Below are 19,825 nucleotides of genomic sequence, written 5' to 3'. Positions count from 1 at the left end.
TGTTTCAGTAAGACTCTGCAGTATTACACATGGCTCTAGTAACACAGGAATGGATATCTGAAAATTTTCATGATCACATAACCACCAAAATTAGGCCTCCTAATTCCCCAGATCCTAACCCATTGGACTATTACATGTGGAGCGTTGTTGAGAGAGATGTCAATGAATACACCCATAACATCAAAGATTTTTTGAAAGCTGCCATAGTCAGAGTAATGTCCAAAATGAAACAGAACCACTTGATTGAAGCTGTAGATGATTTAGATCTCGTAAAGAAGCAGTTGTTGAAGCTGAAGGTGGCTTTATTGAATAACATTATAGAAAAGAAGGTTTATTTTCATCCTTACAGCATTTTTTGATAAAAAATGAAGTTATCTCTTATATATGTTTTTTTATAGACATAAATCTGTCCTAAAATATCTTACGCACCCGGTGTATATATCTATAATTATAAAAGAGAGTTTGTATGTGTGCGTGTATGTATGTTCCTGATGCATTCCAAAACCGAGTTGCTGATTTTGACATATTGGGTATCAAAAGATTCAGTACTATTTCCACTACCAACTAAACTTTATTTTCATTGACATATTTCCATTACAAAAATTTAAAATTATTATCTTTTCCATAACTCAACTATCATAAAGCATTTTATATATCAACACATTTTCTATATAAGTGTGTATCTTAAAAGACATCCATCATTACGACACACAACTTCACTCACTCACTCTATCTCTCTTGCACATACACACGTCCATTTCATATACATGTACATACATCTGATGTTTCATACCCTATGTATGTTCTATAGTTGAAAATGAAAGAAAGCCAGCATAAAATTGATACTGTATGTTCTACAGGTGAAGGTGAAAGAAAGTGACACAAAAAGAGGGGGAAAGGGGGAGAGAAGGAGATGCTGAGAACCTCCGAAATTAGGTCATGTCGTACAATTTTTAGGTCATTTTCACTTTTGTCCCATGTTTCATGCATGTGAAAAATTAGGCACTATCTTTCTCTTTCAATTTCTCATTATAATGTATGGAGACCTTCTACTGTTAACATATTACAATTTCACTACATTTCCTTCTTTTGGAATTAAGAAGGGTATGCAAAAATAACTTCCTTTGGCACATGCACACACACACACAGAGTTAAAATTCTGAATGAATTATGTTATTTTTTGCTGTGTGCTATATCACAGCTCAAATACTATGGAAATTACCTTTTCCTATTCTGTTGTTCCTGTTTGTGAGGAGCATATTTCAAAAGCTGATCTTCCATTTAAACTTACAAGGAAGTTATCTCAAAAACCCTGTCATTTACCTGTTGTTTCTAGCATGTCTGAGATAACATTTGCATACCTCCCACACACAGACACTTATTTCTTTCCTCAATTTACTCACATTCCTATGCTTTCCATACAGGAGATTTGCATTTTGTCCAAGAGTGGGTAGCCAATGGGTGGCCAAGGTGGGGGAAGGGACATTCAGTATTTCTTTCAGAAAAATTAAATTTTTAAAAATAAATTATATTTCCAACATTCGTAATCTCTGTATTTTTCCACGTGCATAAAAAACAAAATTCGAAAAACAGTTAAAAATTAGGAAATTTTGGCAGGAAGTGGGGAAATTATAATTTTGAAAACAAGATTTCTGGCCAAAATCATATTAACCCCTTTTTGTTCCATGAAACAGTACACAGTTTGTGATCTTTCTTAAGAACATGCAAAGAAGGGCCACAAAGAAAACTGCCTCTATTTGTACTCAAGAAAACTCACTTCAGCAATGCTCAAATGTGTAATATTTGAAAACGATTACCAACGGCGGAAGTTCTACTCTAAACTATACTTATTGTCTGGGATGAATGCACGATGGCACACCATTGTGCACTAGTGGCCCAAGATAGGTCACTAAGAGATATTAGAATCAGAAGAAAGATGGTACAGTGAGATGCTGTGTAGATTATAGAGTGATAAATGAAGTGACAATGAAAGATGCATATCCTTTGCCAAGAAATGATGCTTTAGCAGGGGCCTGATGGTTCTCTACTTGGATATGAAAGCAGGACACCATCAAATCAAGATTGCTGTAAAAGATAGGGAGAAGACCATATTTTCATATGGACGGAGTTTGTGGCAGTTCAGTGTAATGCTATTTGGCTTGTGCAACGCCCCTACAACTTTCAAGCATACTGATATTCTGTAACTTGTTTATATTTATATGCTAGAGATATTTTTTAATCCACATTAACTGGTTGTTATATTATTGCTGTTATTTCCTTTCAGAACAGGTTTGAACATTTTAATAAACTGCTTTTCTTTTATCTTTCTTCCAACCTACTTTGGTAGACCCAGTTGGAGGAGGATGCATAAGCAGAGCTAATTGTTGCTATACTACTCTGCAAAATTAGTCTAAGCTTAAGTACCCTATTGCACACTGTGACTACCTCAATCACCTTATTGACCCATTTCTCTGCTAGAAGTATGCCTACCCCATCACTGTTGCTCTCCTAGAAAACTTATATCTATGCTTTTGTTTGTGAGGAACTTGGCTGAAGCTCCCCTCCACGTTACTTCTTGAATGCAACACACATCCATTCAATTAACTGACCCAATTAATTATCCCCATGACTGAAAACCCAACGATTCTTGTTGATTACAAGAATCAGTGGGTTTTGCAAAGTAACCACTATGCAAAATGTTAATGGTAATAGAAGACACTGAATGAAACTTTTACCATTAACTAATAATTCATACATGGTGATACCTAAACAAATTTTAATTTATTTACATTTCACTGATTTTACCTGTACAGATTTATGCAAGAACTTAAAAGAAACATATATATATATATATATATATATATAAAGAAATGGGATATAGTTGTTTTGTGAAACAATTCTAAATTCATCATTACTTTAAAATTTAAATGAAACATAGAATTATTTTATGTACGTCAGATGATATTTACCTTAGGCATTTCACTGTCAAGAATGGAATCATCATTAGCATGCTTCTTATCACGTACATGGCGAAGAATACATGAGCACAATAACACAATGAAAGAAACTACAAATAAAACAGAAAAAAAAGTTATAGCATGTTTTCTAACATAATTCATTTATAATTTCAACTTTAATTTCAACCATAAAATTCTAACAATCACTCTAAAATATGCTAATAATGAAAGAAAAACGAAATATCTTGTCAGTTACATTTGTAACGTGGTCTCAGAAATAAAGTAATGCCCCCCTCCTATCCACCCACTCACAACTCTTAAAAAAGAAACAAAAAATATTTAAAAATATAATTTTTTAAAACCTATTTGGAAAAATTTTTAAATGACTGAAAATGCAGTAAAGTTGTTGAAAACAATTTCAATCATGTAAGTTTTAAAAATAAAAGTTGATATTAGAACTAAAGTATATCATCATCAGTAAGATGAATTTCTCCATTAACAAAGTAAAAGATTCTGATTTGGCAGTCTATTTATATTTTACCAAGTATAAAAATATAATAAAACCCTCATTTATAATATATAAGTGAAAAAATTGCACATTGTCTATCAAAACACAAGATTTTTTCTACATACTACCAGACTAATCAGATTTATAATCTAATGATATATTCTCCAGATGGATATTTATAATAGTTTTTATTTGGACTAATGTTAAAAATGTTGAAGTTACATATTGGTTATTTCTGGAGGAGAAATTAATTTCAAGGGACAAAGAGTGTACACTTGAGTTTGGTGGTTAACTCTATTGTCACAAAAAAATAAGTTTCCATTTGTTGCTAACCTATGCCCTAGAATAGGGAAAATACTTCTGAATTACTTTCTACATAGGCAAAAACAGTTTTATTTATTCTAAACTAAATCTTAGTTCCTTCTTTCATGAACAGCTATTATAAAGAAGTTCATAAATAAATTACAACTCTAGTGAGAAGTTGCAAGTTACTTGGTGGCCTTCCCTCAAGCCAGAGCCAAGGCACACTCTGTAATGTGGTTCACATCAGAAGGGGCATCTAGTCATAAAAAGCCATGCCAAAGAAGACATTGGAGATCACTGTGGTCTCCTGACTTGTTGAATCCTGTCAATCTGTCCACCACAAACCAGCATGGAAGACAGATACTAAATGATGATGATGAAGAGCAAGGGAGATTAGGAATGAAGGAACTGATTCATTACACTCTTATTTAGAGATACTTTTGTTGAATTCAAAAACATTAAATGAAAATTTTTAGAAAACTCATTGGTTTCTTAATCAATAGAATATAATTTACTACCGAGACCTGTAAATATTTTACGGAATTAATAGTGAACCTGCTGGGTTTTTCCTGAAAAGTTTATCCAAAAAGCCTGAAAGTGTAGCCTGTGTTGTGTCTGTATCAAAAGATAAGTCACTCCTTTGTTATTCATTGTTATTCACTGCTCCTGTTGAGGGTGCAGTGGATGACATCCATACAAATCAATAACATGTGTCCATGGATCAAATTTTAATAACATTGAACTAGATATATAATGCTCAAACAAAGAAATAAAGCATTACTCTACAAAGGCAATGCTTTTAGCATAAATGGTACCCACCTTCCAATTAAACATTTATTATCATCTTTTTAACATCCACTTTTCCATGCTTGCATGGATTAGATGGAGTTTAAGGGAAGATTTCCTGTTGCCAACCCTCAGCCGTTTCTAAGCAAGGTAATATTTCCCTACAGACAGATATGTTCTCACAGATTATTGGAAACGACTGACACTGCTTGTATGACAGTGGTAGTCATATACAACTATTACATAATGTGAACACACCACACATATATAGCTAAAAGGTCACAATAAAGAACATAAAATCAAGATAAAAAAGAAACACAAAGTTGGTATTAGTTTGACACTCACGAAATGGGGTTAAAAAAGGAAATGTCCTTAAGGTTTTGAGTATTCACTCTTCTTCCAAAAGATTGGACGGATAAGGGAAGAATAGAATAGACAAGGAAACTTATATATGTTTGTGTGTGTGTGTGTGTATGCGTGTGCATGTCATGGATTCTCCTGTTGAATTTAATGCATATTTTTGTTTAAGCTCTTATGACATTTACAAACAAATCCACAGATTGGACAAACAAATGGTTTGTTATACAAAGCGGCTGGCCTTTGTCGTTGTTCTTTACGAGGATCCAGACAGCTCAAATCATAGTTCTTTATGGTTTTATAGCAATTCAATGCAGTTTTTTTTCAAATGTTTCTGGGAGAATCTTTATCATTTTCAAGTTAGCTTTGAACTTATACCTGTACCTTAGCCATAGTCTTCTTATACTTCTTTCATCATGGAGTTGGCTTTTGGAATTCTGCTACCACTCATTTTGATGACATGATCAAACCATCTTAATTAGGATTGCAAAAGAAAAGATTCAATACCAACAATTTTACCTTTAGAAAATAGGTCATGTTAAAAATTCTATCATTCAGGTTGTACCAGCAAATGCCCAAAGACATCAAGCTGGTTGATATGTGAAAAATAGGGTACCCAAGATTCTGATCCATATGAAAGAGTAGAAAGGACTACAGTTTGGTACACATGAATTATTCTTTTTAATGAGAGTCCTATCTGCCCCACAGACAATGGTAAAATTTGCCAAAAGCATTTGCAGCTTTGGCAATGCAGTTTACTATTTCATCATGAAGAGAGGCAGTTGACTTCACTCTACTTGGCAGATATATGAATGTCTTTACATATTTCAGGTTTTTGTCATTGATGATGGGGCTGTTAAGGAACAGATGAACTGAACATTGCAGTTTTATACCTCTGTATTTGAAACAAACCCACAAAATATTTGTTGGGAGTCAATGACAGTTATCTCTCCTGATCAAACATTTTCGACCAAACTAGAATATTCGAAGAGAACGTGATTAACACCCCCTTTGCTAATTTACTACGTATAACTTATAAATAACACGCAGGAGGTCACTAGTAGCACATCGCCTATTTAAGCATGCATTCCTGCTTAAATCAGCCTCTCTCCTCTTTCTAACTTCTTCAAGACACAATAAGTCCACAGAGAAGAGGGCCAGGCACATGTATGTGAAGTCTAATTCCTGTAGAGGCTCGCCATGATATACTACATCTAGTACCTGTGGAAAGTAAATCACATAGCTTGAATTACTTCTATTTTAATCAATGTTATCGTGGAACATGGCAAAACCTTTCCTTTGTACCAGAAGTCTTTATTGAACTTCGTATACTCACTGTACACATTCATTTATGAGGTTGGAATAAAACCTTGAACATGAAGCTATTCACACAGGATATGTGTTATTGTCTTTTACTGCACAGAGGTATTTAATGGTTATTGGATTTATGACACTGTTCGTTTATTGAAGTGTTAAATTTTTATTAGTGATTTCTTACACTAAACCTCTGATTTGCTTGGGGGTGGGCTTTGTACACCACTTTGCTCCTTAGGACTGATAAGGAGTAAATTGAATCGGATTGCATTCACTACCAAAAAGACATCTTTCAGAGTGATAGCCTATTAGTGTTGCCTTTTGCCCTCTCATTAAACCCACTATCATACCTGCTCAGAAAACATAATAACCATAGAAATGGATCCAGAAGTATTTCTCATCTTTTCTTTGTCAACGTCCTGAAACTATGGGCCAAAATATTGACCACATAAAAATGCAATTGGACCTTATAACTCAATTTTCTGAAGACATTAGGATGATATTTCCTCTGAAAACTTAAAAATGAACAGCTTGACAATACATCCTCTATAGCCAGATGGCAAAATGAGAATGTCAGATATGATGAATACATAAATAAGGAGAGGACCATGAATGAATACCTCGAGAGAGTAAAGAGAATATGGCCATCAGAACCCTCAGTTTACAACAAGCATATTGCCCACAGCACCTTTGCAGTGCCTATCCTCACACCTATGAACTGGTCAACAGAAGAACTCAATGAGATATTCAAACTTGCATCATTTTACAGGAAACTTCAACATCAATGGAGATGTGGACAGGCTACGCTTCCCATGCAAGATTAGTGGTCATAGTCTCAAATCTGTATTGATGTCCTATGAAGCACCTATTGTGATACTGAAACAACATTTGCAGAAGAGGAAAGAGATCAATAACTATCTTACCAAAGTTTGTGACTATGAAATCAACAACAAAATTAGATAGCTAATGTACTTGAAGGGAGGTGTGAAAAAAAATGCTGATACAGATCTTTCAAGGTGCGTTGACAAAAATCTATTTATCAGAACAATAGAATAGAAAAAATAGCCAAGTTCACTGAGAAGATAGTACATGGGTACTTGGTACATAAAATACAAACCACAGAAGGGACTGATCATGTCAAAAGCTTGGCATGGAGTACCAACAAGTTTATGACATCCTACTTTGAAGGCTACATCTATTCACCCAAGGACAAGCGATCCCTCACAAGTACCTATAGCATGAAAGGCAGAAAACATTGACAGACAACAAACATAAGCTGTGCAAGACCAAGACTAAAGACATCAACCACATTATTGTCAACTGTGAGAGAACGTCTTCCAAGTATTATCTTCCCATAAGGTATGATATGGTGGCCTGAACAATCTGGAACATGAGAATTAAAAAAAAACACCTACAGACAAGGTTGACCATATTGAGACCAATGGGTTAAAAGAATATTAGTGGAACTTAAAAATTAAAGCAGCCACAAGTTAAACTACAACCAGCTAGATCTGTTGTGTGGCACTACAAAGAAAAAATATGTTCAGTTGTGGAAATCAGCTGCCCTCTGGACATTAATATGGTTAGAAAAATACAAGAGAAAGAGGACATTATGATAAGAAGTTTGAAAATCCAGTACCCAAGCCAGACTTTCAGTTTCATACCTATTATTATTGGAGCAACAGGATACATACCAACCTGTCAGGAGCAAAGAATGACTGAATTTGGGATCTTGACGAAAGAACGTAAATCCAAAATCCAGACACTACAAATGATCACAGTATCTGGAACTATAAAAATCTGCAAGTCCTTCATAAGATTTAACCCTTTAGCATTCAGATTAAATTACATCAACCACAATTCCAGGTTTCACAGAAAAGACTGGTCCATAATACAATCTACCTCCTGATGCTCAACCATTGGACTATTTATTTTTATTTGTTTTTTTCAAAACTGTCGCAGAAGAAACAAATAAATATACCCAATGCATGATTTCTATTTGTGGAAGACCTGATCCACTATGGCAGCCAACTGCAGAAATCAATCTTTTTTACTATAAACATTATTTTTGGTATCATGCAGTTTCTTTGTAGAACAAGTGGAGTGGAACTACTGGAGTCCCGATGCAAGGTACAGTAATCCATATATATCTAGTATTATGTCTAAAATGATATATTCAAAAATATCTCAGTATTTACATTTATCTGATTCTGCAAATCCCCTCAGCAAGACTGCAATCACCTATATGAAGTGCATCCAATTATTGAGTTACTTTCTACAAAAATATAAAATCATGTATTTGTCTAACAAAAATCTTAGTGTAGATGAAGTCATGATAGGCTATAAGGGTAGGGTACATTTTTAGCAATACATGCCTGCTAAACCCACTGAATGGGGCATCGAGGTATGGGAGATGTGTGACTCAGACACAGAGTATTGTGCAAATTTTGAGGTCTACATGTGGAAAAAATATAATGGAGACAGACCAAATGCATTGGGGTATGATGTTGTATAGTCTCTAACTGAACCATTTTCACCATCAACACCAACACCTGTATTTTGACCGTCCCTCTTTTCTTCAGTGGCTTTGATGGGAACATCTTGTGCATGTATGTACTTACACATGTAGTAATGTGATGAGAAATTGCCAAGGGTCATGCTATGAAATTAAAACAACCGATTTAAAAAAAAGACCAGACATTCTTAAGATGCAAAAGAAAATTTGCTAGTCACAGTATACAGGGACAAAAGACAAATTTGATTTTTGTCTACAACAACCTGGTGTTGATGCTGAGGGGGAACCCGCAGTAAATATTTCATATAATAGATATATGGGTAGTATCGATAAATCCAACAAGTATCAGGCTTACTACTTAGTTGGATGACCTGGAAAGAAATGGTGGAGGTACATTTTGTGGTTTTTAGTTAATTTATTGTTAATTTATATATTGTTTATGTAAAAAGCCACAAGGTACTTCCTTCACTGAAGGACTACTGTCACATAAAAATTTCAGGCTGAAGTTGCATCTCATTTATGTAAGGACTTTTCTTGCAGAAAGCACAGAACAAGGAGAAAAGCAAAATTAATTGAGGTGGATGTCAACAGAGAAAATATTAACTTCCACAGAATAAAAAATATAAATGGAAGAAAGTTTGTAGACTATGTTCATTGCAAAAAAGAAAAACTGTTAGTATATCAGGTCGAAATCTTGTTTATGCCAAGTAACCTTGTGTACAAAGTGCTTTGGACAATTCCATCACAGAAATATGGCATAATTATATTTTCTAGTTTGATAGAAATACAATTATATATTCGTTTCATTTTATTGCAATTAGTATATGAATGTGAGAAATACATTTTAATTTTTAGCATGTAACACACTCGTATTCACCTTTGTTTCCTCTGTTAATGAGCTTTTTTATTAGATGCATTCTGTTATGTAAATGTACTCATTAAGTTGTATAAGAGTACATAACCAATAGTATATTAACTAGTAAAACAGTTTTGTACTTATTTTCAATGAAAATGTTTGAATGAAATATAAAGAAAGAATAAAATCTTGTACCAATTATACCTGAATGTAAAGGGTTAAGAGATTATGGTTTTAAAATAAGATGCTTTCCTTCACAACCTTGCTAAGCAGGTGGCTGGACAAAATTTAGTCCAAATCAAAAAGGGAAAAAGAAGAATGAACGAAAGTATGTACATGCATACTTAAGCTCAGTTCAAATATGTACATGCATACATACATACTTAAGCTCAGTTCAAATATATTGCCTTTAATTTTCACTGAAGGCAAAAAGGTGATAAATAAACTGCAGTGCTTGCAGTTCAAAGTTGAAGTCTTACAACAATTTTAAAAACAAGCAAAATTATCTCCACAAACTTAGCACTTCCTGCATGCTGTTTTTGGTATAACTGTTTGTGGAATGTATGTTACACTGGCTCTATAATAAATCAATGATCTCTAAAGTTATACAGTAGCAGTATCAAAGATTAAGTAACCTGTCCTGATATGCAGCCTCTCTGAAAATTCAAAATGTTTCATAAAAAAATTGCATTCTTTATAGTATAAAAAGCCTGATAATCTTAAACTGGAAAATGGATGATAAAGAGGGAAGGGGCATTCAAATATATATATAAACAGTTCCACATTCAGTCAAAGCATGGAGACAGCAAATTAAGTTAACATTAGCAGATTTCATTTTGAAATAGTGAAATCACTTAGTTCAGATGTTTGACACCAGAATGCTTACAATTCCTCTCCATGAAAATTACATTTTCACCTTAAAAAGCCTGATAGGAAAGCAAAACCAAATATTTACAACAAATTACTGAAAACAACATGACAGTATTTTAGGTTAAAATGATAAACTTACCCACTTGCTCTAAAGACATAAACTTTGGAGCATGTTGGAAAAATATGCGTGCAGCTTGTGGATTGCTTTCTATCAGTGAGATAATCCGAATGATTTGAACTTCAACTGTTTTATCAAGTGGGAGGAAATTGCTGAATATAACTTTCATAATACGTCGAGCTACAGGTTGAGAATCAGTAGCCAACCGTGCAAGCAAATGCTCAACAGGTACAATAGACCAGTACTAAAAAAAGAATATTTATAAGCATTAATCGATAAAAAGAATATTATTTTGATAATAACCTACAAAAATTAAAGGACAAGAAGCAATCAACTTTAAAATTTCAAATATATTAAGGTGCTATCTGGAGTATAGGTGACCACCATCTCGTATTCTTGATACACATACACACACAACTATAGAAGCTTCACTGAATCTCTCTCTATATAAACGGCAGTTTGTCTGTGTGTGTTTCTGTGTGTCTGTTTGGTTGTACCCTCACTCTGACTACGGCTTTCAACCGATTCTGATGAAACTTGACACACACATAGCCCAATGTCATAATTCAAAACTAACGCAGCGAAAATTTTGAAAAGTTGCCCCAGTTCTGAAAAAAATTGATAAATTCGACATGGGGTCGAGAATCAGAAACACAAACCACAGACTGTCTAGGGGACGCAACTCGGCCTAACTCTGACCTACCAATCCACTTCAGGTGTTCTCAGTTTCCTGTTAAACTCTGCTTCGCAATGTCCATCAATAAATCCCAAGGCCAAACGCTACAAGTCGCTGGGTTACAGTTGGGCGAACAGTGCTTCGCCCACGGTCAACTCTACGTGGGCTGTTCACGCGTTGGGAGGCGCAATGATGTTTTCATGTTTTCGCCCAAACGGACAGCTAGGAACATCGTATACACATAAGTATTCGAGTGAAGAGAAGACATTGCAACCTACAAAATCGATAAACTCGGCATGGGGTCGAGAATCTAAGCTTTTTATATGCAACACATTATCTATGGTAGTTTTCGCAACTTGCAATCGATTTTCACAAAACTCATGGGGAAGCTTAATGTTACCCTAAGAAACTCAATTCTGACGTTAGTTTTCCATGCAATACCTTACCATCAGAAACAATCGATAAAATCATGCCATTTTGGGAAATCGCGTTCAAATTCAAGATGACATATTTTCGACAATATCTTTCACAAATTGGCAGGAATTTTTTTTTTTTATTCACAGCGAGCATCATGTCTGCTCCAAGGAGCTATATAGCCCTTTTTATTCCAATAGGATACATTATTGGAAAAAATCGGTTAATTAAATCATATGTGGCACACATAGCAAACCGATTTGTGTATTAAACACAAACCAGACTGTCTAGGGGACGCAATTCGACCTTTTTAGCTATCGATCACAGGTCCCATCGTACTTCGTGTGGTCTAAAAACACCTGGGTTCAACGGAAATCCGGCAAAAACGTTGAAGGCTTCCCAGGCGTCAAGTTTGACTCTGCCTGGGTCGAGTTTACAACATCCTGCCAAACCAGCAAGAATGCTTCTACCTCCGTCTCCTTCTACATGAGGTCACTGGTCCAACAGGGTTCGGCAATATACGTACCGCCAATGGGGTTCTGTGCGACACCTTCAGGGAAGCATGTATGAGACTTGGCCTTCTAGAGGATGACTCCCAGTGGGACGCCACGATGGCAGAGGGCGCTTTACTGCAAACGCCTTCGGCCCTACGACATCTTTTCGCAACCCTTCTTCAAAAATGTCAGCTTAGTGACCCACTAAGTCTCTGGATGAAATACAGGGATGACATGTCGCACGACTTCTTACGTACGGCTCAGCGACACTGCCCTTCCGCCGAGATCACGTTCACCAACCTCATTTACAATTTTGCGCTCATTCAACTCGAAGACGCTGTCATCAATATGGGTGGGTCTGCTTTAACAGAGTACGGCCTTCCACCACCCACACGTGAACACGCCAATGTTATGTCTGCTGAATTGTTACGCGAAACTTCCTACTGCATTGAAGAACTGCACCAGTACGTCCAAGATAATGAACCACGATTGCTTCCAGACCAGCGCATAGCCTACAACACCATCGTAGACTCTGTCAGACAGCAACGTGGGGGGATTTTCTTCCTTGATGCACCCGGCGGCACTGGCAAAACCTTCGTCACTAAACTAATTCTGGCGGAGGTCAGACGCAACACGGACATTGCCCTGGCTGTAGCTTCCTCTGGTATCACAGCCACGTTGCTTCCGGGTGGCAGAACTGCCCACTCTGCCTTCAGACTCCCACTCGATCTGGCAAAGTCCAAGTCACCTATCTGCAACATCGCCAAGAACTCAGAACAGGCCGACATTCTGCGCAGATGCAAACTCATCGTACGGGACGAGTGCACTATGGCACACAAAGGCGCCCTTGAGGCACTGGACAGGTCCCTGCAAGACATCAGAGACTCTACGGCCCCCATGGGAGGATTAACTTTACTTCTTTCAGGAGACTTCAGGCAGACTCTACCTGTTATTCCAAAAGGAACCCGTGCCGATGCCGTGCGCGCATGCCTTAAGTCGTCAGCTCTTTGGGCACATGTGCGGCCCTTGCACCTCCAAACTAACATGCGCGCGCAGTTGATTGGTGACAGCGGATCCGCTGCATTCTCCAGGGACCTTTTATCGCTCGGTGAAAATAGGATGCTGGCTGATGCGGATGGCTGCGTTCAATTGGACTCACTTTGCACCATTGTCGACACCCCTGCTAGCCTCCGGGACGCTGTCTTCCACGACCTACAAAACAATTTACGTGACCTAAAATGGCTGGCAGGCAGAGCTATTCTCGCACCCAAAAATACAACCGTCAACTATATCAATATCCAGCTACTTGAAGCTATTCCTGGTGATGTCCACGTCTACAAATCTATAGATAGGACAGCAGACCCCGCCGAGCTTGCCGATTATCCTGTTGAATTCCTGAATTCACTTGAACTGCCAGGCCTGCCGCCACACATCTTGAAGTTAAAAGTCGGTGCGCCCATTATGCTCATCAGGAATTTGGTTCCACCTAAACAGTGCAACGGCACACGTTTGGTTGTGAAACATTTGGCACCACATTTAATAATGGCCACAATACTTACCGGTTGTGGGAAGGGAGAGGACGTCTTCATTCCACGGATGCACCTTCAACCGTCGAGCGCTGACCTACCAATCCACTTCAGGCGTTCTCAGTTTCCTGTTAAACTCTGCTTCGCAATGTCCATCAATAAATCCCAAGGCCAAACGCTACAAGTCGCTGGGTTACATTTGGGCGAACAGTGTTTCGCCCACGGTCAACTCTACGTGGGCTGTTCACGCGTTGGGAGGCGCAATGATTTTTTCATGTTTTCGCCCAAAGGGACAGCTAGGAACATCGTATATACAGAAGTATTCGAGCGAAGACAAGACATTGCAACGTCCACATGCACCTTCATTCCCTGGAGGGAAAGGACTACATTGGGATTAGTCGTTGCCTACTAGGGGCTCTTACATACCCGGGCAACGCCGGGCTATGCTGCTAGCACAAAATAAAAACCCAAATGAAGCATAATGACTATCGCATGTAAAAATAACTGAGGGAGAACAGAAGAAAGTGATATGAGCTGGAGGGATTGGGGGTAGTAACTTAGATAGGATGGGGGATTATTGCAAGGAACAGGTGAGAGGGAGGAATTTGTGACAAAGTTTTAAAAAAAAAGGAGGAATAGAAAAAGTGAAAATGGTGATAGAGTTGTGTAAGGTGGTAGTCTAGGCCAAGCCAAAATTATAAAGTGCAAGTAAGGACAGGCGTGTGGGAAAGAACAAGAAGGGAGCAATAAACTAGAATGGAGAGGAATTGTGAAAAAGTCACTGAAGGAAAGAGAGTTGTGAGGGTATAGAGCAGGTAGGTTAAAGAGTTAAAGATGAGAACAGTTGTAGAAAAGACAGAAAAACAGTCAGAAAGAAGCAAGAAATAGAGACCAGCAGCTAAAAGAAAAGGAAGACCACCATGTGAATGTTGTGAAAGCATTGTAGATAGGGAATCAGTGGAGAAGATGAAGAGAGAAGGGCAGAGGAAAACAGTAGATAGATGCAACAAAGGAAAAAAACTAGCAGGCATCCTTAGCGATGTAAAGGCAATAGTGAGATAAAAGTAACTTGAGAGAGAATGTGTAGCAAATAATGTAGAGATAAGAGTATGGTCTTTGTCATAACCTCTAAGAGATGTAGCATCTTCAGGTTAGCCTAACTCTAATCCTTCACCACTTTGTTCCTTGATTTCCCGCTTCCACAAGATCCACTAACTTTGAGGACTCGATGCTTTCTTATACAGCATTCATCTTCTATATACATCACATACCCATACCAGCAGACCATCCTCTCTTCTAAACATCTGAGTCTTCTTACAGTTTACTCTAAGCCATGTATTTTTCTCTTACCTCATTTCTACTCTGGCTTTGAAGTACACAAACAGTACATTTCCATCAAAGCATATCATCTTTGTTTCTTTCTAGTTTTTATAAACCTTCTGCATTCAAGGCCCATGTCTCACAACCAAGCAGCATCACAGTTCTAACACAAGCACCATACAATCTGCTTGTTCCTGTTCAGAGAAAAGGCTTTAGTAGCCAGCCATGCTAATAGTTCCATGAACTTTTACCAAACTGTTCTTACCTTGACTACTATACTTTCAAAGCAACCACTTTCATACCATTTACATTTCCAAAGTAACAAAAGCTTTTGACAACTTCTAGTGACCTATCCAAACTCATAGTTCACTTATCACTTATGTAGCTAATTTTCTGTTAAATTGCATATGATAATACTATAGCTCTTGTGTGTTCAAAGCTTATAACGCATAAATATATCTTCTACCAATGTCTACCAGTGAAGTATATAAGCATCAGTTAAAAACAATATGAAAAACATACTTTTGGGGGAAAGTTTCTTGAGATATTTGATTTGTTCTTCATCAAATTTCTGACCCTTTCCAGTCAGTCTCATGATCAGAAAAGCAAATAACCAGCGATTTATCTGTTAGATACTGGAAAAGCAGGCAAAAGTCAAGTAGTAACAATTCATTAAAAAACAAACTGCCTTTTGAAAAGATGTTCTCATGCATCTCAGTTGTTTCATCTAATAGTCCTACAGGCCATCACAAAAGTACACAAGAACTCCTGTATGCTGATGATCTAATTCTGAATATATATATATATATATATATATATATATATATATATATATATACAGAATTAGAAAAAGAATTGGGGAGAAAATTTCAGGCACAAAATTTCCTAAGCCTACAATTGATAGGCCTAAACTAATCAAAAATGAAGTTCTTAGTAAGTTGGAAAAGAGACCAAACCCTGGTACATCATCATCATTTAACATCTTCCTTCCATGCTGGCATGGGTCGGATGGTTTGACAGGAGCTGGCCAGGCAGAAGACTGCACCAGGCTTCTGTGTCTGTTTTGGCATGGTTTTTACGGCTGGATGCCCTTCCTGACACCAACCACTCCGTAGAGTGGGCTGAGTGCTTTTCACATGGCACTCGCACAGGTGAGGTTAGTTTTGGTGTGGTTTTCACAGCTGAATGCCCTTCCAAATACCAACCACTTGACAGTGTCGACTGGGTGCTTCATGGAAATGGCCTTGCTCAATATGCTGAAAAGGAATAAGTATAAACTCATCTCTCACAGCAGCTCTGAGATACCACCTTATATTTCATGATACCAGTACCATTTCATTTGGTAGTTATTCTTCAGTCATTCATATTGTTCTTTTCACCCACACCATATATTAATTCATCCAGCTTGCCACTGAACTAAAGTATTTCTCATCATGCCTTACACTTACCCCCTCTCTCTCACTCCCCCCTCCTACACCTGCAGCCTTCCCAACCATGTCATCTCTCTCTCTCTCTCTCTTGTCCTCCTGGCAACTGTATCATCATTACGATCCTGCTACTCTCCTCCCTTCACTCACTCTTGCATTGCTCTATCTTCCCCAACCCATGACTCATCCGTCACCAACCCTTCAAACCTACCCATTTTTTACACTTGTGCTCTTCATACAATCTGGCAAACCCGCTCCTCCTCATCCACTCACTTTGTACCTTGAAAAGCCACTTGGACACCTTATCTTCTATTGATCATTCTCATTCTCTCTTCTAAATGTGAGTTGTCATGCAGTTCCTCTAATATTCTAACCTTCACCTAGCATAAAGCTAACAACCCTCTTCCTTGGGGTTTGTAGTCTTATGAGTTTCATGATGACCTCAATGAATGCTGGTAGCATGAAAAAAGCATTCAGTAATACAGTGTAAAGTAGTGAATGTTAGGAAAGGCATCCAGCTATATAAACCGAGCCAAAGCAGATACTGGAGCACAAAGCAATCCTTGGATCCATCAAATTCTGTCAAACTGCTCAACCAATGCCAGTATGTTACAGGAACATCAAATGATGATGATGAAATTCATTGAAAAACATAGATAATCATCATAACTAATTTATTGTTTCAAAGTAGCATTATTTGGATGAATCTACAGAAGTCATTTGTCCCAATTACAAACAAGAACTAGAAGCAAACTTCACTTTAAGAAAATAATCTTGTATTCATCCACCTAGTCATGTACAAAGCACAAAAAAGCCCTCCAAGTCACAACAAATAGTAGGCCTCACAATCACTAAGCAATCTCACATCTACAGAATAACAAAAACTGCATCCTAAAGACTAGCTTCCCACTTTAAGTCTAGGAAATATTACTGCTCCTGTCAGTTGCTAACTCTCTACTAAACATATGTAATCAACAACGGAATACTTCTCCTTCATATAATACTTTGCTACTACAAACATATAATCTCCTCTCAGCCTATTGGAACGGAATCACTAATGCATTCCGAGCTCTGCCTGCCATTACAGTAACCCCTGTTCTTCATAGCTGGCTTGTCTTGTGCTATTTTCAGCAGGCTCACAAAAATTTTTCATCCATCCTCTTTTCATCACTTATTCAGCTCCAGCCTAGGCTATTTAGTAACCATTAAATATAATCCTTTCTCCTTACAATATCAACCATGTAGATTTTTATCTCTGGTCACATTTTTTCTACAGAAGTTAACTTGAGCATCAACAACATCAACGTCACTGGACTCAGAGAGCATAGAAAAGCTGTAGACACAATCTCTCCCTCAAAACCAATCTATTAAGAGATAAAAGAAAAGAAAGCTAAAGTAACGACAAAATGCCTTTTAGAATGATGAAATGCAAGTATCAGCTTTCAAACTCATAATCAATGGACCATAAATAACCAATTAGTATCCATTAATGCTGCAATGAAAAATGTAAATAAATATATACAAATCAAATGATTCTTATGAAACGCAATATGATATAAAATGGTAATGAGCAAGAACTTTGACGCTACCTTAACCTTACGTAAACCTTTTACTTTTATAAGTAGATTGACCATAGCAATACGGACTTTCTCTGATGAGTCATGAAAAAGATTCTGGAGCTCAGGAAGAATGGGATGTAGAATCAGATGGCAATAATGACAGTTAAAAAGGAGAACAATACCCTGCAAATATAAAAAAAAACAATTAAACCTAAATTAAAAGAATTAATTAATAGAGTTTTAACCCTTTCGTTACTATATTTCTGACCAAAATACACCCCTTATGTGTTTCAATTAATTTCTAACATAATCATAAATTTAGTCTGGTTTCATTAAACAACTATAACTTTTTTATTTATCAATATATTAATCTGATTTTTGGAAGATAATTTAATGAAAGGTTCTCAACCAATTCTATACCATAACTTTTGTCACAAAGTGACTCTAATTGCAGGTAGATACAGGTAGATTCAACAAAATATAAAATTATTAAAATTTTTGTTGAAACATCGCTATAGAAAATGGGTTATTAGCTAATATTCAATAGGGTATACAACAAAATTTTACTATAGAAGAGTTGTGCACATTACTGGATTCAGCAGGTGAATTTAAACACACAAAAGACAGGTGTACCATGAAGGTATAAGTAAAACGAAAGACTAGAATTTGTCAGTGAAGAAAATTAGAAAACAAAATAGACACACACCATCAACTAGATTAAATAAGCTCTCCCACACACATAGATACACAGATACAATAATGCATAGATACAATGATGATTTACAAAAGAAATTAATCAAAATTCGTCACTCACCTTACAGGTAAATTAAAATAACAAGTAAATTAAAATTACACAAAGAAAAATAAAAACGAAGTAAATTTGAAAATATTTATAAAATCAAATCACACATATATACAAATCAAACAATATTCCTACCGTGAAAACTTGTAAAGCACCCTGCTCTACATAATGCAACCTTGCAGAATGCACATTGGAAAGTTGTTTCAACAGCCCTTCCACTAGGAGCTTTCCTTTTTTGATGAAGGCATTCGGGACACTGCTTTTTGCGACCCTCGATTTTTTCTAATTTATGGAGATCGGCTGAATTCAGAGGGATATCCCTCTGGCAGGCTTTGCTTTTTCTCCCTACAATTATTTTTTTTTTAGGAATACCCAGCTCTTAGTTGTGTTGCCACATCTGCTCAGAACTGCAGATGGTCACATCGCTTCTGAGTCGGTCCCAATTTGGTATATAGTATAAACGCATTAGTAATACTCATGTTTACTATATACCAAACCAGGTATCGCCACCATTTATTCCCCAGTTTGCCAACTGGATAGTAAGACATCATCTGATTCAGCCGATCTACACCACCCATGTACCTGTTATAATCGAGGTTCACAAACAGCGTGCCATTTTCATCCACATGTGGCCGTGCACAGGTAGACAGAAAATTGATCTGCCTCTTATCTCTGTATGTGGTCGCTAGCAAATTTCCTTTCTGCCGTTGAATTATTTCACCTTTTTTTTTAAATTTTGCTTTTTTTATATCCAACGGCAGTCCTTTTCTACTAGCGATCACTGTAGCGCATGTATGTGTTGCCACAGTATCTAAATTCTCCGCAAGTTTGACCGAACTGAAAAATCGGTCAAAAAATAATATACGGCCCTGGTTATGGTATGGAAGTGATGAATTCCAGACCACATTGTACCCTAGGCCATGCTGACATACATAATTGTCTCTTTTGCCAGTATAAAATTCAAATCCTGAGCAGTACCCAGTATTTGATTCGCAAATCTTCCAAACTTTGATCCCCCATTTT

General features: G+C 36.9%; 1 protein-coding gene across 4 annotated transcripts in view; it reads right to left on the bottom strand.

Annotated features, from left to right (window-relative positions):
• The window catches only part of LOC115210632 (condensin-2 complex subunit G2), a 201,634-nt gene that overhangs the window by 96,833 nt on the left and 84,976 nt on the right, over positions 1–19,825 (bottom strand). For 3 of the 4 annotated variants that reach the window (XM_036502154.1, XM_036502153.1, XM_029779277.2), the window contains 3 exons: positions 18,031–18,183; positions 10,606–10,828; positions 2,970–3,067 (listed from right to left, as the gene is read on the bottom strand). In XM_036502154.1, coding sequence (XP_036358047.1) covers positions 2,970–3,067; positions 10,606–10,828; positions 18,031–18,183 — 474 coding nt within the window. The remainder of the gene's footprint in view (positions 1–2,969; positions 3,068–10,605; positions 10,829–18,030; positions 18,184–19,825) is intronic. The other variant, XM_029779278.2, reaches the window with a different exon arrangement.

This window comes from Octopus sinensis, linkage group LG4 (assembly GCF_006345805.1).
Source record: "Octopus sinensis linkage group LG4, ASM634580v1, whole genome shotgun sequence".
Taxonomy (NCBI): domain Eukaryota; kingdom Metazoa; phylum Mollusca; class Cephalopoda; order Octopoda; family Octopodidae; genus Octopus; species Octopus sinensis.
This window is presented reverse-complemented; position numbering and strand designations above follow the sequence as displayed.